This window comes from Camelus ferus, chromosome 23 (genome assembly GCF_009834535.1).
Source record: "Camelus ferus isolate YT-003-E chromosome 23, BCGSAC_Cfer_1.0, whole genome shotgun sequence".
In the NCBI taxonomy this organism is placed as follows: Eukaryota; Metazoa; Chordata; class Mammalia; order Artiodactyla; family Camelidae; genus Camelus; species Camelus ferus.
In genome coordinates, this window is record NC_045718.1 from 2,444,227 (window position 1) to 2,467,056 (window position 22,830).

General features: G+C 44.5%; 1 protein-coding gene and 1 long non-coding RNA gene across 5 annotated transcripts in view; one reads left to right on the forward strand and one right to left on the reverse strand.

Moving 5' to 3' along the window:
- Positions 1-17,379, reverse strand: part of LOC116659329 — a 199,932-nt gene extending 182,553 nt beyond the window's left edge. The window contains exon 1 of the long non-coding RNA XR_004314648.1: positions 17,303-17,379. This is a non-coding gene — a long non-coding RNA (uncharacterized LOC116659329). The remainder of the gene's footprint in view (positions 1-17,302) is intronic.
- ESRRG (estrogen related receptor gamma) overlaps positions 13,302-22,830 on the forward strand; it is a 580,472-nt gene continuing 570,943 nt past the window's right edge. For 2 of the 4 annotated variants that reach the window (XM_032466760.1, XM_032466757.1), the window contains exon 1: positions 15,317-15,396. Coding sequence is in view for 1 of the 4 variants with exons in the window: in XM_032466757.1 (XP_032322648.1) it covers positions 15,395-15,396 (2 nt within the window). In the remaining 3 variants the exon portion in view is untranslated. Of the gene's footprint in view, positions 13,406-15,316; positions 15,397-22,830 lie in introns of those variants that run through there. The other 2 variants (XM_032466768.1, XM_032466759.1) reach the window with 2 other exon arrangements.

The following is a 22,830-nucleotide window of genomic DNA, read 5'->3' on the forward strand; positions in this document are numbered from 1 at the left end:
TTCAAATTTTTAAAAAAATTTTTAACAGAGAACAAATCAGTGAATATTTGACATTAGGGTTGAAGGGAGGGTATGAATACAGACAGATAGTACATGAGAGTTTGGGTTTATTTATTTATAATGGAGGTACTGAGGATTGAACCCAGGATCTCATGCATGCTAAGCAGTTACTCTACCACTGAGCTATACCCTCCGTCAAGTGAATTATTTTAAAATAAAACTAAGATAAATACACTCATAATCTATTTAAGTGCTTGAAGGCATTCAATTAAGTCTGTAGAAGGGAATGAACATTTTTGAAAAACTTCTAAGTAATTAATTAAAGTCTGCAGATTTAAAAATAACAGTATGTGTAAGCTGATCTTATAAGCTCAAGGAAAACTGGAGTTTTGAATTTGTAATTTTGATTATTGAAGACAGTCAAATGTTACCAGAAAGATAGAAAGTGGAGAGACTCAGTGAGTTTCACTTACAGAAAGAGTAATCTATGAAGGAAAAAAGTTCATTAAGTAACATTCACAAACTGTGATTTTTCAGAATGTTATTATTATTCAAGGGACGTTGACCCTCGAACAACATGGGTTTGAACTGCACAGGTCCACTTACACATTCATTTTTTTTTTCAATAAATACATAGTTTACTACATGATCCTTGTTTGGGTGAATCTGCATGTATAGAACTGAGCATCCATGGATTTTGTTACCCATGGTGAGCACTGAAGTCAACTCCTTGCGGATGAGGAGGGGGCCAACTGCAATTTTTTTCCCCCAAGCAAAGATTAAAGCAAACAAATTTCATGGTTCTTGCTCTGCAAGCAGAGAAAAAATACAGTCCAAACTAGATATCCTAATAATATTTCGTGAGTTAGGAAGATCACTTGACTAGGAACTGGAAAATACGAATTGCAGGCTTGGTTTCTCCTAAGAAAGTATATACATCTTTTCTGATCTGCAGCCACATTTAAATGGGAATAATAATTGCTCCTTTGCCTGTGTCACAGAATTTTATGAAGATCAAAGATATAATAAATGTGAATTTTGAAAAGTGTAAATCACTATATACATAAGGTATTATTATCATATTTAACTGATGCAAATGAAGAGCTCCAAAGGAGTATTAATTCTATTTGAATACATTTCATTGTGAAAAGACAGGACTTGATTTTATGTGACCACATTTGTGCTTTTGATTATCTCTTTCCAGTCTAGCTCAAAAGAAATCATTTTCTTATTCTTTTGCTTGCAGTCTGTTTCTCCTCCTGCCCTCTCATGCTCACCTATTGCCAAAGGTTCTCCCCCATCTCCAACATAGAAGATAACTCCTGTAATAAAGAAAATAATCTTACCTCACTAACATCCCTCTTTACCAAAAATGTAATTGGGGGTTAGGGGGTTATATCCAGAAAGTGTAGAAATAATCGTATTAACATGTACATATGAACTATTGATATTGTGGCCTGATTTTTGAAAATCTTATATACATTTTTAAATTTAGAAACAACTCTAGACTCAAAAGAAGTTGCAAAACAATACAGAGAGCTCTTGCATACTCATCACCTAGCTTGCCCCCAATGGTAACATCTATGATCATAGCATATTTTCAATAGCAAGAAATTGGCTTTCGAACAATTAACCAGGCTCCAGAAGGAAAGCTAGACATAAATTTGAGGAGTGGCAGGGAATTAAAGAGAACTTTGAGAAAAAGAAGAGTCAGTGGTCTTCAAAGAGCCCTGAGCAAGTGGAAGGAGTGGGAATAGGGTCTGCGAGAAAAGAGGAGACAGCGTTCACAGGCCAAGTGTGGAAAGAAGGCATTTGAGGTTCAAAAAGATGTTTCTTTCAGCCTCCCAGTGACTTTTGATGACAGAAGAACCACCATTAGGTTTACACCAGAGGTTTCCATGAGGAGCGAAGAAGAATGGTTAAAATGTATGCTGTACATGAGAGTTTGTCAAATTGAGCTGAATCATATTAAAACATTTTTAACCAACAACTTGTCTCATTTTCACATGGTTGCTACTCCCAGTGGTGTCTAGCCAACCCGCTGAAGTGTCTGGACAACCCAAGGCCGGAGCAAACACCGTGGGTGCCGATACATGAGGAGGTTTACAGGATTCTCATATGAAGGATTCTCATATGAAGAGCTCATCCTTAGGAAGAGAAATCCCTAATCCTTCTGGCAGGTGGCGAAGTAAAACCTCTCTTCTGGAGTAACATTTTCTGTTTGCCAACAGCCAGGAGCCCATTTTTCTTATAACTTCAGTGAGAATTCTCAAAAGCAGCCTAGGTTAAATTTTATTGCCAGACATCACTCACACCCAAAATCTATGAAAAGCAAAAACACTTTCGGTATTCCAGTACAATAAAGGGATTTAATTTTTACTTCTCTTATTCTCTTTGGTCTAGACAGAATCATTCATCCAGTTGATAAACAACTTCAAAATTCCTTTGCTCTCCTTGGAGTCATTCTCCGCAGGAGTCATACAGAGAGTTGGAGGAAAGCCTAAAGTGTGTCTTTGATATGCTTTACGTGATCCTTGCATGTTGACCTTGTTTATATTTTCAGAAGCCATGTGTAGAATTGTGGAGTAAGTCAATAATATAATCCAATCGTCAATAAGATACAAACTTCTTGTTTATTAATACATGATTAAAAATGTATATGATAAAAAGATATCGACTGTAGCTGAGCGTGTGGGTGACAAGAACAATTACGATTCCAACTCCTAATCACTATGTGAGCTGCATGCCCCAGCAAAAGTCAATAATCTGTTTAAAAGTCACAATGCATCCTTTTCCTCTTCTTCTATTTACATGAAAAGTCGGGCAGTGGGACTTGCTATCTTTTATTTTATATCTGGGTTTACTTTTGTAACTCTAATTCACTGAAGAAATGTTTATTACACAACCGCCCTGCCTCTGGCCCCACATTCAGCTCTGATGATACAGAAAAAACAAACAAACAAACAAAACACCTCCTGCCCACAAGGGGCCATGCTGCCTGGATAGTATGTAAATTTCCCAACTAAAACCAAGTGTGTGAGACTGAGCGTATGAATGTCTCACCATCCTCATAATGATCAGTCAGCAGTAAGCATGAGCCCTGAGCTGTTTTAGCAAGGGTGCTGATGGCTGGTACTCTTTCCTGCCTTCTCCTCTGATAAATACATTTTCCAGATGCTATGGAGACTGGACATTCGCTCTGTGACCAGGGAACCCCGCAGGAAGGACTGACCATGTGGGTATCACCGCTGAACCTTTGGCTCCATCAACCAGTCAAGCTGCCCAGACAGAGTTTCATAGGGAATCGGATTATGCTTTTAGAACTAAAGGTACATGAATGTACCTGTAGCGTGTATTCCAGTGAGTCTGAAATAGTTAAGCAGAGAACTTCCAGGTGGCCACAGCTGAAAAGGGTGCTGTTTATATCAGATAGAAGGAGGTATGTATATTTCCTCAAGATGGAAGGAGAGGGGAGAAAGTCTTTTTTTTTTTTTTTTTAATCTCAATCTGGAAGCCATTCTTCCCAGCAGATCATAAACTGTGTCCCCATAAAACATAGCACATGGTTAGGACAGACAGAGATAGAGATGACAGAACTGAAACGTTTCACAAATCAAAACTGCTTCCTGGTAACAAACAGGTGGCAGTCAGTCTGCAGAGCCTATTTAAGGAAAGAAATCCTCTTAAATGCTGACTTTGAAAGGTCTGGAAAGTAGCTCTAGTTTAAGCAATGAGGTCGATAAAGACCTTATGTGAAGTGTGAATTTTGGAGAACGAGAGCTTAGATTTGAGCACTTGGGCATTCTTTGCAATTGTTATTAAAAGCCCTTACACAAGGAAATGATTTCACTCCATCCTGACATGACAATTGGACACACAGAAAAAAAGGATGAAAGAAGAAGAATATAGGGCATTTCCTAAAGCTAACCATGGAAAAGAGTTTCAAAGTTTAATAACTAGGAAAAAAAAGTGTGGAAGTTCATATCCCCACTCTGTCATTTGTAATTGCTTGTACTATCTTTGCACTAATACGAAATCATTCCCATCCGTGGTATAAATTCAGTCATTCTCAAATAATCCTTTCACAGTCATTATGAAGTTTCTGCTTAGTTTGAATAAAAGTACACAGAGAGATAAAGGCCTCTGTAGACAAGGTCAGCCAGCTGCCTGTCAAGAGACCTCCGAGGGAGCAATCGCCAGGTCCAGAATACGCTCCTTAAATTCAGAAATGTGATTTTGACCCTATATCAAGACAGTGTTCACGTCTGAGGGTTAGACTCATGGTACCACAGCTAGCAAAGGACTGATGTATAAATAAGGAGTGTGCTTAAGAGTGTGGGCTTAAGGGGGGAGGGTACAACTCAGAGGTAGAGTGCATGCCGAGCACGCATGAGGTCCTGGGTTCAATCACCAGGACCTCCATTAAATAGATAAATAACATAAATCCTCCCCCCAAAAAAACCAAAAAACAGCCCCCCCAAAACAAAACAAACAAACAGACAAAAAGAGTGTGGGCTTAGAGTTTGAATCCTGGCCCATCCACTTAGCTGTATAATCTCCACAAGCCCTTTTTCTCTCCCCACCTGCCAAGTAGAGATAATAACTTGCTTTAAAGGTCATCCTTTTCAGATTATTTGGGAAATGTATGTAAACTGCTGGTCATAGAGTAAGCGCTGGATAAACAGTGGCTACAGACAGCTGGATGTACAGTGAGTGATGCTCTCAGTGTTCTAGGATCCAGGTCTTGGATATAGATGTTCAGTTTCTGGACCATTAGCCCCCTCTTACTTAACTGTCCCCTTTTGCCCAAAAGGCATTTTCTCAGAAAAGATAAAACACAATTGATCAGGCTTGTGCATACTACATCAAAAATCACACCCTAGTCTTGTATTTTGGAGATAATAGTTGTATCAGCTCATCTGGACTCTCGGGTGTCCCCTCAGCTGGCATATTTACAGGCATCTCCTTGGTAGACACTCACAGTGCTTAGTCACATGGTCACATTTTAATCTCTCAGTAGCCAACCTTATTTGCTTTCTTTCCAAATTGTTTAGGAGAATTTCACTCCCACCCTCAAGCCCTGCCAATAGTCCCCAGTTAAGGACTCTGAGTTATGCTTGCAGACAGACCCCCAGCTTAGATGGCCCAACCTGAGAGTGACATTTATTTTTGTAGTAAATAGTGTGAACAGCCCAGATAACTAGTCCAGACGGCTGCCATATACAAAGGCTTTCCCTAACCTAGTGTGTTTCAGATACATTTTAAGAAAAAGATAGGCATTATTTTCCCGTGCACACGCATACTCAAACATCTGTTCTAAAATATCAAACTGAATGGTACCCACCGATTCCTAATGAAGACTGGCAGGTGTCTAGGAGTAAAGCACTTCTCTGTGTCTGTTTCCCCACCACTAAAACAAGGCTAACAGAGCCTACTTCATACGCTGTGTGAGAACTGACTGGGAGGGTCTGTATAAAGCACTAGTGCAGGGTCTGGCATAGACTGAGAAGACTCCACAAATGATAGGGATGGTGGCAGTGGTAGAGACCACGGTGATGGAGAGAAATGAAACATATCATAAACCTTCTTCTCCATTAAGGCCATCTGTGTTTCCCAGCCATATACTATTTCATTGTTCCACTTAATGTAACACTAAAATGCTCCAAAATATGTTTGTCGTCTGTCTCAGAAACACCTCTTAGGGTTGATTTTCTTGTGCTTATTCATGCTATTCACAAGGCTGTTTTCACATTTTGTGCCCCATGCACATTCCCTCATGGCTAATGGGTAGAAATTAAAATACTTATGGAAAAATTTTGCAAAGCAGCAAGACCTAGAGCTTAAGATCTGGGATATGCTACTAACTGCTTATTAACATTATAAAAGATAATTGATATTTATTATTTATTAAGAAACTTTATTTTATACAGCAGTTTTAGGCTCACAGTAAAACCTAAAAGCAGAAAGCATGGCGCTTCTATATACCCCTGCCCCCCGCCACATGAACAGCCTCCCCCGTGATCAACATCCCAACCCAGAGGGGTGCATTTGTTACAACTGATGGACCTATACGGTATTCTCACCAAAAGTCCATGGTTTACATTAGGGTTCATTCACTATTGGTGTTGTAGGTTCTATGGGTTTTGACAAATGTATGACATACAGCCATGATTATAGCATCGTACAGAATATTTTCCCTTCCCTAAAAATCTTCTGTACTCTACCTATTTATCCCTCTTGCCCCTCTAATTCATGGCAACCACTGATCCTTTTACTGTCGCCACGATTTTGCCTTTTCCAGAATGTCCTATAGTTGGAATCATACAGTAGGTAGCCTTTTCAGATTGGCTTCTTTCACTTAGTGATATGCATTTAAGATTCCTCCGTACCTTTTTACAGCTCCATTACTTTTCCATTAGCCTACTGAGTGACCTCTTGGTTGCTTCCAAGTGTTAAGAATTATGAATAAAGCTGCTATAAACATCCATGTGCAGTATTTGTATAGACATAAGTCTTCAATTCTTTTGAGTAAATACCATGGAGTGTAATTGCTGGATTGTATGTAGGAATATGCTTGGTTCTGTAAGAAATTGCCAGGCTGTATTCCAAAGTGGCTGTACCATTTTGTACCCACCAGCAATGAAAGAGTGTTCTTATTGCTCCGTATTCTTACCAGCATGTGTTGTTGTCTGTGTTTTGGACTTTTGGCCATTCTAGTAAATGTGTAGTGTTATCTTATTTTAATTTGTGATTCTCTTGTGTGCGTTTTGGCAGATAGTGTCTTTTAAATAATTTTTCCATTTTATCTAGTTATCAAATTTGTGGGCACAGGGTTGTATAATAATAAATACCATAATAATATTCCTTTATTAAACTTTTAATATGTCCATGGGCTATGTCCTCGCTTCCATTTCTGATATTAGTAATTTGTGTTTTCTCTCTCTCTCTCTCTCTTTTTTTTTTTTTTTTTGGTTAGCTTGGCTAATGGTTTATCAATTTTGTTGAAATATATCTGAAAGACAAATGGATAAGCAAATAAGTAATTCCTTCAGATCCCCCATATCCTAAAGTCTACAGACACCATTAATATATCCAGACATGTTTCATATCAAAATCCAATCTGAAAGCAAACAAATTCTTTCTTTATCTTAAAGATAAAGAGAATACATATGAAGCAGAAGCATCTGATTTGTAAAAGTTTTACGTGACGTCCCAGTACCCAGGCAGGTACAGTAGTTTTCTTCATCGAGCCTAGGTTCTCCTTGTAGCCTCCATGAGGTATTTTTGCCCCCTGTCTCTGCTCTCTGATAAATCTTGCCGGAGAGGTTTCATTTGAATTGCAGGCATATACACCATTTCTTCTGTACTTCATGCTACAAGTAAGATGCACACTTTTAAAAGTAAATCTTTTTCTTTGGATAGTGCCAATTCATCCATATTCTCCTTTGTTCCTCTTGTCACTTCTGGCGCATAATTGTCCAGGGCCGGTCAGGATGGAGGATGTAATATTCAGCTCTTGAGCACGGACACAATTAATCACAAGATCAATTCTGGGCCATGTTCTAAACTAAACAACTAAGCTAACCAGCCCTAACAATTGGCTGTTCTAATTACCCCTGAAGTAATTAGTTGAATAAAATAGTGCGGCTGGTTATTTTTTCATTGTATAGTATCAAGCAATTATTTTTACTTTTATCCATATTCTACTGAACTTCTATTTTAAAGCTAAAGAATTAAAACAAAAACTTTTGTGCAATGGAGGACAGGAGAAATTTGTTCTGTAATACCTCAGACATCTAGAATTCAACTGAATGGCAGAGATCTTAACTACCTTTTGGTTAGGTCAAACCAACGCACTGGGGTATTTGCAAATGTCTGGAAACAAGACATAAAGGTAGATTATTATTTAGGCTCATGCATATTTATGTGTCATTGTACATGCACATTTGCATAAATGTATTGTACATGTACAGTTACACAATAGTGCATAATAGTTCCAACTATTTTAGGAAAAAAAGAGGTGAATGCTACTATTTTACTAATTATTGTTATTTCATTTTTTTCCTTTAAATACTTTCTCTGGAGACCAAAAAAGCTAAAAAAGTGGAGGAAAAGTCATAATGTCTCCAGTAGGGTATCTTCATTGGTCATCACAATTCCTGATAAGAATTATCATCTTGTTGTTTGCTTGTCTGTATGTGTGTGTGTAAGATTTTTGTTTCACTTTGTAATACACCTGCCATACACCAGTACTGTGAAAATCTGAGCATGATTACTCTCAAACAATTCCATCAGACACTGAATGTGAGCAGAAATAAGGGTGATTTTTTTTAATGTGCTTATGTTAGTCTCTTGGTTTGGGGTCCCTCTGCTTCCTAGTCACCCTGACTTGATGACTGCAATTTAAAATGTACAGTTGTCTTGTTAGAAAAAATTGCCTGAATGACTGAATACCATCAGATCCAGTTTCCTTCTGATTTCAATTTGACATCATGGTACTTGCTGTTTACAGACCACTGGGATTCAGAGAGAATCACACATGAAATAGAGTTTAGGTAAGATTAGATGCAGAAACTTGCTGTGGATAGTTGAAAGTGGCCTTTGCACTGCTCATACAACATCTTCCGGAAGCAAACATCTTCCCGAACTGCCCTTGTGGGATCTCCCATCATCACTACACGCCAGTGTGGTAAGGTCTTAGCTCACTCCATTCAAAAGTATTACTTCTATCATTTGTCAAGCAGTGAAGACAGATGACATAAAGGCAATGTGTCTAATGAAAAGTTTTTCTTTTAAGTTACTAAGCAAATTATCAGAAGAATGTGGATGACAATATCTTTTCCCGAAATATATAGTTGAACCTCCAAGGCTCCTTTCTCTGAATAATTCTTTCATTATATTTTATACACTGATAATCCATTATTATAATTTAAAAGATGTAACCAGGGAGGCAGGCTACTTCAAATATTCCAAAATTCTCAAAAGAAATAGGTGGTTGTCAGCCAGTTAGGTGCCAAGGACCTGAAGGACACAGGAAGATTCATGTATCTTTGAAGTCTATATGGTTCTCCAGTAAGCCACTTACCTACTTCCTTTGAGAAAGACAGAAGGGGGAAAAAAAGATAAATGCTCACAGGAACTGATGCTATCACACCGTGCAGCTGCTAATGCATATGGATGTGTCATGCAAATGTCCCTAGCAGAAACACATTCTTTAGTTTAAACCTGCAACCATATTCAGCAATAAAAGAGTTTCCAAATCAAACTGCTGACTCCTTTTTTTTTTCCCCTTATCAAAACACCCCAGCATACATCTTACGAGGCAGAGTAAATCAAAAGAACCAGCTGGAGTTACCAGCTCTTGTTTTTCCCTGGATATCAGGTGTGTGCTGCAATTTTGCAGATCAATTTGTGAGCTGAAATAAGTAGCTGTGGTCCACTAAACTCAGAAACAAAGCCTTTTGGGCGACGCTCCTGCTAACTTTCCAAAGGCCTTATCTTTGCAAAGGGATATTGTAATTTACCAACTGATGGGGATTTTTTCCTGACTAAAGATGTGTGTTGATTATACCTTTATCTGAATTTAAAAAGATCTGGAGGAACTCAGAGGAATACTGAGGATAGGACATTGTTCTCTTGTCTTTATCTTTTCTTTCCTTCTAGTTTTACATTTTGCAGATTCTCTGGTAAGTTGATATAAGAAGATTAAAGGGAAGGGCAAAAAAGGGAAAAAAGGAGAATAAGAATAAGAAAAAAAAAGGTGGAAGGAATTTGGGGAGCAATCTTGTCACATTAAATTTTCCAAAGCATCGACATAGTTACAGCATAGAGCTGAGAATTTATTGCGACATATACTTCTCCTCGTGCTGCCTCTGCGTATTTATGGAAAAGTTCTGTATTGGGGAATGAAAAATGTCAAACAAGAAACTTCAACTGTTACCTGGAGGGGACATTAAACGGTAACTTGGGAGTGATTCACTCCAACTTTTTTTATGGCTGGGAGAAGGAACACCACTTTGACATTTTTTTTTATAGGGATGTATGCTGAGGCTAAGCACTTACAAGAGAGAGGCAGTTGAGATTAGATGCGGTAAGAGAAAATGAGTACGTATCTGGGGATTAACCCGCATTTGTGCTCTACAGGGAGGCAGGCAGGCTAGGCGCTCACTTGGAAGGCACCACTCCGGTGAAAAGCCATCAATTCTGAATGAAATTACTTAGGGTGAAATCGCATATCTGCAGGTGGCATCCTCGGCGCTGCGCTCCGGGTTTCTTGCTCCCTGCAGCCGGGATGTGACTGTCCTGGTTGGAAGATCTCTCTTGAATAGGCTTGTCTCCTGTGAACGGGCCCAGAGTCCTCAAAACAGCCACTAGTTTCCTTTGCCCTCGCCTTAAGAGCTCCACGCAGCGGGGTAAACCCACTCCTCTCTCTCAGATCTGGGACCCTGGAGTTTGCGGTTGAGCCTCGGAGAGCCCGGGGCGCAGGCGGGCGAGGAGGATGGGAGGAGGAAGGCCAGAACCGGAAAAGGCAGCGGCTGCGCGTTCTCTCCACCGGGATTCTCGGCCACCGCTTCTGTTCACTAATAGAGAACCCTGCCCATTCAAAAAAGCCAGGTTCCAGCCTTCAGCTCAGGCCCAGGGCAGGCTGGGTAGCAATGGCCTTGGGGGTCTTCCCTCCTATTCTCCCAACGCCCCCGCTCAGGGTCAAGTCACATTAAAGGATGTCAGAAGCTTGCTCCAGGAGCCGCTCATTTACTCTTTTGTCTTCGCTGTTTTCCTATTCGCCTATAGGCGAGAAAAACATTCACGGAAGGAGAGCGAACGTTTGCGGTTTGCACCCCCTCCCGCCCCTCGACGCAGGCAATTCCTCGCACGCATCTGGCGGCGCGGGCCGAGCGCCTTCCGTGCGGCTCATATACATATTTCGAGGGGGAGCCCAGGCGGCTGCTTCTTCGCCGGGTCAATGTGTTAATTAAAAGTTGGTCCGAGTTGGTCAGCACGCAGTCCCAGATGTGCTTAACAGCATGCAATTAACACATAAGGCAAATCTTTTTGAAGATACCAGAATTGAAAACCCCCCCAAGAAACTCTACCCCGCCCCCGCCCTGAACGTGAAATAGCAATGGCAAATAAGGGAAAAGTCATTAGAAGACGTAATTAAATGTGGGCCGCCGTTCTTGAAGGGGGTTGGGCTGGGGGAAAAAATTTTCCCTAAATCTATATATTTCAAAAATAAATAGCAAATTGATTTTTTTTTTCCTGCAGGACGTGCAGGCACGAGATCCGTTTCCCTGCGTTCCCACCCCATGTATATTAAACAGCCGGCGAGCGGCGGCCGCGCGGCGCGGTGACCTAGCGAGCGCCGGGAGTCCCCGGCCTCCGCGCGGGTCCCGGCGCCGCCGCCGCACTCGCCGACGATCGCGGAGGGGCCTCTTGCAGCCAGATTGGTTTCTACATCCAGGGATAATTACCGCACGCTCACTTGCATGGCGTCCTTTGCATTTTCCAAAGTGCTGGGAATGGGAGTGTGTGTGTGTGTGGTGACAGAGTCATTCTAGATAAAATAGATTCATATGAATAGTAAAAGTGTTGGTGGAGACAATATCACCATCGCCCCCAGCGGAGAAGCCGGTCCAGGTTCCAAGCCCGAGGCTGCTTCTGCCGGCTCGCGCCTGCCCGCAGTTTTCTACCTTATTTAGTTCCTTGCACTCGGGTCCCAGGCCTCAACCAGTTTGCTTCTATTTGTCTTTTAATTTGGACTGACTCATTTAATGTTTTTTTTCCCCTCATCTTAAAGAGCCAAAGACCCCGATCTGTTACCCTCCATTCTCCCCTCTATCCACAAACATGGGGGCATGAGCGCCTGTGCGCGTGTACGTACACACACACACACACACACACACACACACACACACACACACACCACTCTGCAACTTCCTCACCTCACGGGGCTTGCGGAAGCCAGATGAGGACTCGGTGCCCAACTGGCCACCTTGATGCCACCAGAGCCTCTAGTAAACTTGGTTATCACCCTACACTTGTGTCCTAGGATGGTTTGGTTTCAGGGATGACATGTAGATTCCATCACCAACACCACCCAAATGGGGACCGGGGTAGCCATTCTAACCAATTAATTCTATGCGTACTATCTAAAGGGCATGCCTTACTGATGACACCTAATGAAGCAAATAATGGACTTGCGGTATCTTGGCTATTCATCTGGTCCTTCTAGAAACCTGGGTGTTAAGAGATGGATAGTGATGGATGGAGAGAAAGACAAAGAGAAAGGGAGAAGGAACGGGTAAGAAAAGAGGTCAGCTACAGATCCTCGGAAACGGATCAGATTTGTAGAGTGTCAGCCTTAAGAAGGCAGTCTGAGCCATAATTTAAACACGGGCAGTACCACTGTTAACTAGTGTCCCACAACTGCCCCCCCACCCCCACTCTGCCTCCCCGCTGCTCCCTTCTTTTCTCCCTTTTGTAGGATACAGAAGGTGAATAATGAAACCATTTTGCTAATAGTTTATGAGCCATGAGATTGGAAATGTGTATGGATAGACCGGAGCACCAGACTAAAATCATTTGAAAAAAGCGTGAGGCTTGGCAGGGAAAGAAACCCGCCGTGTCCTCTCTCCCCAGCCCCGAGCGCAATGGGACCGATGAGGTGGCCTCATGCCTCTCCGAACCATCCAAGGGCAGCGGCTTGGCCCGGCCTCCCGCCAGCCTCTTACCCTCCTCGTCTCCCCGAGGGGCTGGAGCGAGAGGGAGATGAATTGGGGCGATGGCGAGATAGAGCGAGCGGGAGATAATCGTTATCACCAGGATTTCTCTTCCAGTGATGGGATCTAAAAAGATTTATCACACTGGGCAGCTTTCCCCGAGACAGAAAACAATAGACTTCAACTTTGCACTTAACACACCCACGGGGATGCTGTCTGTACGTCTGTCATTTCTGTTCCCATAGGGCCTGTTCCCCTAGTACGAACACCCAGAACCTTCGAGAAACGCCACACGACCTCATTTGATTCCCACACTCGGCCCGCAAGGAGGTTCCCACCCGCTTTCTTTGCGGAGTTACTACAGTTTCAAGGCGTGGGCTCCAGGGGCGGGGTGTAGGGGGCTTTGCGGGATTCAGGGGAGTGGTGGGTGGGGTGAAAGGTGAGTTGCTGACCTGGACCCTCTCTTCCCAGTCCACAAAGGGGCCCGCAAAGCCTAGAGAAATCCTCGAAGCCAGCTCGAAACAGTGGCCCAAGCCAACGGCCCGCAAAAGACCGCCCCACATCTGGCGGAGCGTCCCGAGAGCGAGGGCGCGCGGGCGCGGGCGGGGGCGGGCTCGCTGGAGGCGCGGGCTCCCAGGCCGGGCTCCCCAGCCAGGTCAGCAATTGGAGCCGGAAGGCCGGGACAGGTACGTAGTCAGGGGAGCGCAAGCCAGACGCGAGCGGCCGGGGACGCCGGGGCTCCGTCCATTTGCCTGGGAGCACCCTCACGTTGGCTTGGGCCCGGGGCAGAGAGGCCAGCCCCGCGGGCTCGGGACCCGGGGGGAAGCGACCGAAGCGCGGCCGTCTGCGCGGCGCCCGGGGGAGCGCGGACTTTTGGTGACTGGAAAGCCGCGCGCGCCCGCCTACGTGGGGTCGGGGGCGGTGGGCTCACCCAGCAGGGAGAGCGGCCGCTGGAACCCCCTTAGACCTCTGCCTTTCCCCTCTCTTCCCAAACTCGGCTGGATTCTGAGAAAAACAAAATAACTTTTCCGTTCATGGGGGAGGAAATCGGCGGAAAGTGGTATTAGAAGAAGCGGGAACCCGGCAGCAACGCCTCCCCATCCCCCAATGCGTGGGGGACCCTCTTCGATTTTCTCTCGAGGGTAGGGGTAGAGGTGAGACACAAGGGGGCAGCTGGTGGTGCTGGGCGGGGGGGCAGGCTGGGAAAGAGAGCACCACGGTTCTCCGGCTCCCCCCATCTCTTCCCCAGCTTGAGGCCGCCTTTAGCCCCCTTGGGCGGGCTTAGCCCCCTACTCTGCAGGCCTTGCGTTGAGAATGGAGCCTCCAAAGAGAATCAGTGCAACCTCCTTTTACCTGCAGACCCTCACCTGCAGCGGCTTCTATTTCAACAGCTCCCACACTCAGCCCCATTGGACTATTCTATTGATTCTGGTTGGTGAGAAATCCAGGATAAATTTAGTGAAGCAACCTCTTGAACTGGGGAGTGTGAAGTGGGGAGCTAATGTCTGTCGTCCTTGGGGTGGAGTCGGGGGAAGGACGGTTACATTTGAGGAAGCACCTGGAGTAAAAATGAAAATCGTACTAACCCAATCACCATTCGCAATCTGGCCCTGGCTCAAGGAAAGGGCGGGTGGGCGGCGAGTGGCGGTCACGACTCACAGTCACAGGGATCTCTTCCGGTCGCAGGTGTGCGCGGGCGAAAAGGCGGCCGGCCCTGTGGAGCTAGCGAGGACAACCCCAGGGCGCCGGCAGGAGGGCGCGCTTCCCTGAGCGCTTGCGGCCCCAAGGCAGGCGCGAACGTGACCCCGGGGTACGCCTCCGCAGCCCCCGGGGGTCAAGGCCGAGGGTTAACGTAAAGTTGCTGAGAGCCGGCTAATAGCCCTGAAGGGTTACAGTTACCCCCGGGAAAGGAACCTACACTCTAGGAACTCCTCTGTGCCTTCTGCACTCACCCTGTCGCACTTATCTCCTAAACGCGGAGTTACCTAAATTCCCGTCCTGGCTGTCCAGAAAAACCCCAAATCCTGGCATTCCCCGCTTTCCTTCTGTCACCCCCGTAATCCTCAAGGGAACCCGGCTCCGTGTTCCCCTCCCCCACCCTGCTTCTACTGCCAATCCCTAGAATCCTCACCCTCCTGGGTCTTTGCCCTTCCCAGCTGGTGTTTGAAGTGTCCCGCTGGGTAGAGGGTTGGGGGGGGATAGCGAAGGTAGGTGGATAGGGAGGGTCAAAGAGGCAGAATGCCCCCCCCCCGCAAAATAACAAAACTACTGGAAACTCTAATAAAACTAAATTCCACCCCCACTCTCCCGAATCTGCCCCCTTCCGAAATCCTGCCTGGTCAGTGGCCGGGGGTAGGCTAGGGAGGGGGGCTGGGTTGTCTCCCGGAAGGGGGATCTGGCGGCGCAGATTTACGCCCGCTCCTCTCATTTGTTAGTTGAGTCCGTCTAAAAGTTCGCTATTTATAGGCTACACGTGGCCGCCCGAATCCCCGCGCCCGCTTCCTTTGCAAAGTGAGAGAGGTCCCCGCGGCGCCCAGCGGCCGGTCTCGACCGTGTCCCGTGATTTGTTTTGTTTTGTTTCTGCTCTCACACCGCAGGCAGCCGTGGAGCAGATCGCCGGCAGCCCCGAAACCACCCACTCGCAGTAGTTGGGAGAGTGGCTCTGCAGTCGGACCATGTGAGTCTGCGTTTGACCCCACTACGCGCGCGTGGGCTGGCGGAAGCGGGGGAGGCGCCGCCTTGGGGCCGCCGCGCCCGAGCCCCTACGGCTGGCCTCCGCCTCCGCCTCGGCCCTTCGACCTCCAGCCCCTTTCTTCTTTCTCCTCCCCCTTTGATTTCTCCCTTCCCATTCTCTATTTCCGTGCTTCTCTGATTTTCCCCAGTTCTCAACTTCCAGCTGAGTTTGGGCACACAAAAAAAGAGAGGCAACTGGCCTTTACGCGGGAGGCGGGGTGGGCTGGGCGTGTGTGTTTCATAAAGTAGAAAACTGTGCGGGTCTAGGGGTGGGGGAGGCGAGTGCTGGAGACCGCCCGGGGCGCAGCCCCCGCGCGCGGGGGGGGAGGGGACGAGGCACGTTCTGAGCGAGAACTTTCCTTGTGCTGTATGGCACCGACTGCTGGATGGGAATGCAGTGCTCACGAAGCCTCGCCATTTGGGACCATCCCTCTGCGATGAGGGGACAGATGTCTTAAAATCTCGAACCGCCCGGGCGGAAAGGAGGAAAGGCCGTGGGCACTGGCTGAGGCTAGACGGTAAATAGGGTTAGGGTCAAGTCCCTAATTCCAGGTAGATTTGGGGGCTGCGTCGCCTTTCTCCCCCACGGCGGCGGGCAGGACTAGCTTGCGGACACGATAAGGGCGCGCGGATCGTGGCAGTCCGCGGGGCCTTGACCTTGTCTTCCTCTCCTACACGCTGGAGCCTTAGCCATGCTTCTGTGTTTTAGAACTTAGATGTCAAGGGAGCGGGGAGCAAGGCAGGCAGGATCTGTTTTCCGAGCCCCGGGGCGAGAGGAGCGCTGGGCGCGCGTCTCTGGTGCCGGGAAGGGCCGTGCGCGCCTGGCCGCAGCCAGGCCGGCTTTCTCGCAGGCGCCCGGCGGCAGCCATGAGACTCGCAAGGCTATTCAAACCACCCTTTCCCCTCCAGATCCCAAGCATGACATTTAGGGGGGCGGAGGGAGGAGAAGGTTGTGATTGAAAATAACCTAGGGCTGGAATCCGTTTGCCCGGAGATCTGAGCTCCAGCGCGGAGGTGGGGAGGAGTTAAGAACCAGTGACGGAAAAACCTGTGCCCTTGCTGATTAACTTCTTACCCGCCACCAATTTCTCCTCTCCCAATGGCTGTCACCGAATGCCCCTGTGGCCGAGTGCTCAGTTTGTCGTGTGGGTTGACTGGTGGGGAGCGAAGACCCAACACCGGTCTATGACTGTGTCACAGAGGGGACTTTACTTTCCAAAGTTTGTGCGCCCAGGGATCCCAGCACAGAAATGGGGGTGGGGTCTGATTCCGGCCCTGCTTTACTCCTGAGCTCACACTGCAGGGACAATCTGGTTCAGACGGGCCGGGGGCCGGCCATTCCTGGTCCAAAGCTGCCCGGATTCTCACCCTGGCCCGCCCAAAACAGCTTGCAAAACTCGACTGCCAAGTTAAAAGCAGAGGCGAGTTCCTGCTACTATCCCTGGGCCGCAGGCGGGGTAATAGGTAGATGTCAAATTTATTAGAACTTTATAGCCAGAAACTAGTGGCAGGGACCCATCAGTGTCGGAATTCGGAGGTAGGGGTGCGATGTCTTAGCATCTCTCCCCCACTCCTTTCCCCGAAAGTAAATGCCACCTCAGCTCTCCTGTTACGGGTTTGTGTGAGCCCGTAGGCTTTCCCTAAGTCCTAAGAGGAAGAAAAGGCAGGAAGGAGATAGAAGTAAGAAAGATGGAAGTTAAGAGGAAACTGACAAGAGGGAATAAAAGGAAAAGTGTGCTCTGTAGCTGGCTGTTTGTCCGTCCTCCTTGTCGCCTTGGAAATGAGCACACAGTTTTCACGAGCGCTGGAGTTAGCCCAAGAGCAACCACCCCCACCCCGTGTTCTCTGACCTTGGCCGGCTGGTGGGTGCGCGTCTGCCCCGCGCTCCGACTCGCGCTTCTCAGTTTCCCCAGCTCCCGAACCTCAACCTCCTTCAAATTCCCTGTCCCCAGTGCTCTGTGACACGCGTCGCCCAGGAGCTGGTCAAAGACGGAGAAGGCCTAGCGTGCCCTCTCCGCAACCCCTGCGATCCTAATGTGACCGAGAATCTGGCGCCAGCAGGTGCGTACCGCGCGCCTGGCTCGGGAAAGCAGTGGCAGAGCAGTGCTCGCCTAAATCATTCTGCTCTAAGGAATTTTGAGATCCAGTAGGGCTCCGCCTTCTCCACCCTCGTCTCTAATGGGAACTTAGACGCTGGGAGTTTTCTCGGCTCAGAGAATTAAAATAACCTTGCCCTGAGCTCTGGCTTAGTTCTCTTGGCTGGGATGCTCTAGGTTCTTGCAGTTCTGCCTTCAGGCTGCAGGTTCTTTTCTGTCCCTGTCCTTCCTCGCTCTGTCTCTGTTCCGTCGCCTGTAGATTTCTGGGGCTTTACTCACACCCCAAATTCTCTTCCTCAATGTGGGCAAAGATGACCTTCCACCATCAAGACAAAATGAGAGAATAAACTCTGTATGGAAGGAGGTGAGGATAGAGAACAGGGAGGCCTATTCATTTCCAAATGAACTAATTGCAAGGAAGAAGAAATTCCAGTCTCTCCAGATAACTCATGTTTTCAAGGAACTCTGGAAAGAGACAAGACAAGGGATTGTCCTTCTACAAATTCTTCAGGTCTGTGATCTATAAATGTTAAGGGGTGATGCAGGGGAGATTGGCAGAAAAGGCAGAGCAGGCCTTGCCTTTCTTGGGTGATCTCAGATCATGGTTATAGGCAGTGGTCCCCATTTTATGAATAATCAGAGCATAAGCACCTGACAGTGCTTAAGTCCTGCTATTCGTGGTGCTCTGAGCTGCTGTGTCTCGGAGGAGCCATGATCATCTTGAAGTGACTCTAACCAAGAGAGCTTCATGAGCCCTGAAAATTTCAGTGGCGATGTGTCAGTCCCTGTCTTCTTCAGCTTTACCTTCAATCTCTTGGCCACCACCCTGTCCCTCTCTTCAGTGTGGTGAGGTCATCTGGGGACGAAAACGGAGCTCAGAACCAACTCCAGTGGCCCCCCTCTCCCTTTCCCCAGCTAGACCTTTGGCTCTGCTGGGTGTGTACGGATGGATGAAGGCAGTGGTCAATTTTCCTAAAAGGTGGAGCAATTCCTTTCCTTCTGCTCATGAACAGTCTTTCTTGGGTGAGTCACCCCAGGACTCCAGCCATTCCTAACCTCTGTCATGAATTCCTAACTTACGTGTTCTCCCTTATAGAGACTTCTCTAAGGAAGCAGTGAAACCTTAAAGGCTCTGAGTCCAATTTCCTTCCAGGAGTTCAGTTGATCAAAAACTTGCACAAATCTGGGCAAAGAGCTGAGGACTGAAAGGTCAGTGGAAGGAGAGGTTGGGGAGAACCCAGAGAAGAACCAAGTGACTATTTGACAAGGAATTTCTATGAACGCCATGCTTTCTTCTCATGTCTCACTAGTTTAACTTCACACTTCCCCCCTTAAGTGAAGAAATAGAATTCTCTCCTTATGGGACTATGGTGGCCACGTGTTCAGATGTATGTTCTGGCCAAGCATTTTCAGAATTTGACCACTGAATACCTGTGCGGCCTGTGAAGTCTTCTGTTTACTCTTCAATCTCACTTAATTTTGACATAAAATAGAATCATTTCTTTTCATCAAGTTCTTGCTCACCTTCAGCGGGTTGGTTTCAGTTTCCATATTTCTCAAATTTCCTTACAATAACAGTACATGAGCCAGATATGCTTAGCTTCTCTGAGACGAGATTTTTCCTCCTACAGTTCTCCAGACAGTTCTGGCTAAAACCGCCTTTGCTTCCACTTGAAAGAGACACATACTTGAAATTGAGGGGCTTTTTTAAAACCCCAGTTATCCCAATGCTTGTTCTTTTTTTGCTCCCTTTCTTTCTGATTGGAAGAAACCTCGTCATAGTAACATTTAAATGTAGTCATGTTACAGATGATAAACATGGCTTCTTATGTAGGAAGTTTTTTTTTTGAGATTTTAAAAACCAAAACTCAGGTGTTTAACATAATTTCAGGAAACGGTATCTTTGAAATTCATTGAAAACTAGATTCATCTGCAGAACTTTCCCTTTAACTTTGTCATGTTTTCTATAGTTATAGCCTCTGATCTAACTGAATCTGCCATCAGCTGCTTAACAAGTATATATTCAAAATGAGGTTTTTTTCCAGCTTTAAAAGTCTTTCCGCATTTTCCCATGTGTCACCTAGCTGACATGAAAGTTTGCAGCTCAGAAAAATTAAGTTTGAAGCATATAATATATTCTAATGAGCCATTTGTATAATCTCTATTTTATTGTTAACATTTTAATAGTTAAAAAGCCATTTTGGGGGGAAGAAAATAAATGTCTTCTTTTTGGGGGAGGCTTACTGAGTAGTTAGTTTTTCTTCAGTTTTTAAATTTTTTCTATCAGATATATCATTGTCTCCTGTTCATTTATGTCATGTAAATTAATGAAAGATTTAAATGACTGACTTAGGATAAATTATATCCTTCTTCTTACCGGAGTCATCAATATGCTGTTATTTCAAATTTAACATTTCAGTGTAATTTAGAACAGTGAAGGTTCCCACATATACTCATTAACCGGTGCTGGCCAGATTGGCTAAAGTATTGACAAGAAACATTTGGAAGTGGAGATGTAACATCAGAAAAGCTCATGTTTCTACTAGTATACTGATGAACCAAGAATGCCATTGAAGAGCAAAAGGGTTAATGACACATGGTGCAGCGAAATAAAGGAAACAGGACAACATGATCTTCTCAGTGCGGTAGTTCAGTCCTTCACATCCTTTGAGTGATGCACTGTGTGAAGAAACTTCTCGCTTTTCCTAGTGGGGATGCAAGCCAGTATTTTTTTTTTTTAATGGGGTGAAATTTCAGATACAATAAAATTCAACGTTTAAATTGTTTTAAAGCATACAGTGTAACGGCTTTTTACTGCATTCACAGTGCTGTGCAATCATCACCGCTATTTAAGTCCAGAACATTTTCATCACCCCAAAAGGAAACCCTGTATTGCCAAGCAGTCCCCTCCCTCCTCTCTCCTCCTGACTCCTGACAACCACTGATCTACATTCTGTCTCTGGATCTGTCTGTTCCTGACATTTTATAACTGAAGTCATTCAACATCTGACCTTTGTGCTTGGCTTCTTTCACTGAACGTAACTGTTTTCAAGGTTCATCCATGTTGCAGCCTGTGTCAGGGGTTCATTCCTCTTTATGGCTGAATCATATTTGATTTTCTGGATGTACCACATTATGTTGATGGACATTTGAGTTGTTTCTACTTTTTTGGCTATTATAAATAATCCTGCTATGAACATTCCTTGCAAGATTTGTTTGAACATATGTTCCAGGTCTTTGCTTGGGTCATATTGTAACTCTGTTTAACTTTTTGAGGAATCACCATACTGATTTCCACAATGGCTGTACCAGAAAATGTCTAAGTATTTGAATTTCTCCATATCTTTGCCAACATTTATTTTATTTTCAGTTAAAGTATAGCCATATTTGTGGGTATAAGTGTTACCTTACTGTGGATTTTTTTATAAAGATTTTTAAAGAAATTTGGGGGGGCAGGTAATTAGGTTTATTTATTTATTTATCATAATATAGTCACTTAATGATCTTCTGTCAATTTCTGGTGTACAGCACAATATTTCAGTCATACATGAACATATATATATTCATTTTCATATTCTTTTTCATTATAGGTTACTACAAGATATTGAATATAATTCCCCATGCTATGTAGTACAAACTTGTTGTTTATCTATTTTATATATAGTAGTTAGTATCTGTAAATCTCTAACTCCTGTTTTATCCCTTCCAACCCCCTTAACCCCTTGGTAGCCATAAGTTTGTTTTCTGTGTCTCTGAGTCTGTTTCTGTTGTGTAAATAAGTTTGTGTCTTTTTTTTTTTTAGTTTCTATGTATAAGTGATAGAATATGGTATTTTTCTTTCTATTTCTGGCTTACTTTACTTAGAATGACGATCTCCAGGCCCATCCATGTTGCTGCAAATGGCGTTATTTTATTCTTTTTATGGCTGAGTAGTATTCCATTATATAAATATACCACACCTTCTTTATTCATTCATCTGTCGAGGGACACTTAGGTTGCTTCCATGTCTTGGCTATTGTAAATAGTAAAGCTATGAACATTGGGGTGGATGTGTTTTTTTGAATTTGAGTTCCCTCAGGATATATGCCCAGGAATGGAATTGCTGGATCATATGGTAAGTTATTTTTGGTTTTTAAAGGAATCTCCATACTGTTTTACATAATGGCTGCACCAAACTACATTCCCACCAACAGTGTAGTAGGGTTCCCTTTTCTCCACACCCTCTCCAGTATTTATTGTTTGTGGACTTTTGAATGATGGCCATTCTGACATTTTGAGTTTATTTTTGTGTATAGTGTGAGGGAATATTCTAACTTCATTGATTTACATGCGGCTGTATATATTTATTTATTCTAATGGAGGTAGTGGGGATTGAACCCAGGACCTCTTGCACATTAAGCATGTGCTCTACCACTGAGCTATGCTCTCCCCTCATCACTGTGATTTTCATTTGTGTTTTCCTAATGACCAATTATGCTGAATATCTTTTCATGTGCTTTTGACCATTTGAGTATCTCTCTTGAATAAATGTCTATTCATGGTCTTTTCCCCCTTTCAAATTGGGTTGTTTGTTTTTTGTTGTTGAACTGTAAGATTTCTTTATTCTGAATTCTAGCTCCATATCAGATATATAATTTGCAAATATTTATATTTTCTCTCATTCTCTGGGTTGTTTTTTCACCTTCTTGATATTGCTCTGCAATTCATAGAAGTTTTTAATTTTGATAAAGTTCAATTTAGTAGAAGTTACTTTTAACAATAGATGCATTCCTCATCCATGAGAAGACTCGGATTAAACATAACACAAAACCAAAATTTTAAATGCCAAACCCTAAAAAAAGAGAAAACACTTCTGTAACGCTCAAAGAGCAACTTTTTCAGATGAATATTATCAAGGAGTGCGTAAAGTTACTGCTGTTGTACAAGAAAAGGAAACAGTTGTGGCTACATTGACCTTTTTCTTCAAAGAAGTCCTGAGTTATTCAGGACCTGCTGAATGAGATCTTTTATCTCAAGATGACAGTACTTGCTGTTTTTTTTTTTTTAAATTATCATTATCAAATTCATCCACCAAGGAATTTCAGATAGTCTCCTCTGTTTAAATGACATTAAGGATCTGCCTTAAACCAACAACAACCAGGAAAATCAAAGAAAAGTTTGGCAGGGTATTTCTAACCTAGCAATTTCTAACACACAGCCACATACAGGCTGTGTCGTCAGGGGATACACTTGTAAAGTTCCTGGGAGAAAGGTCTTAGAGTCAGAGAGAAGAGAAACTAAAT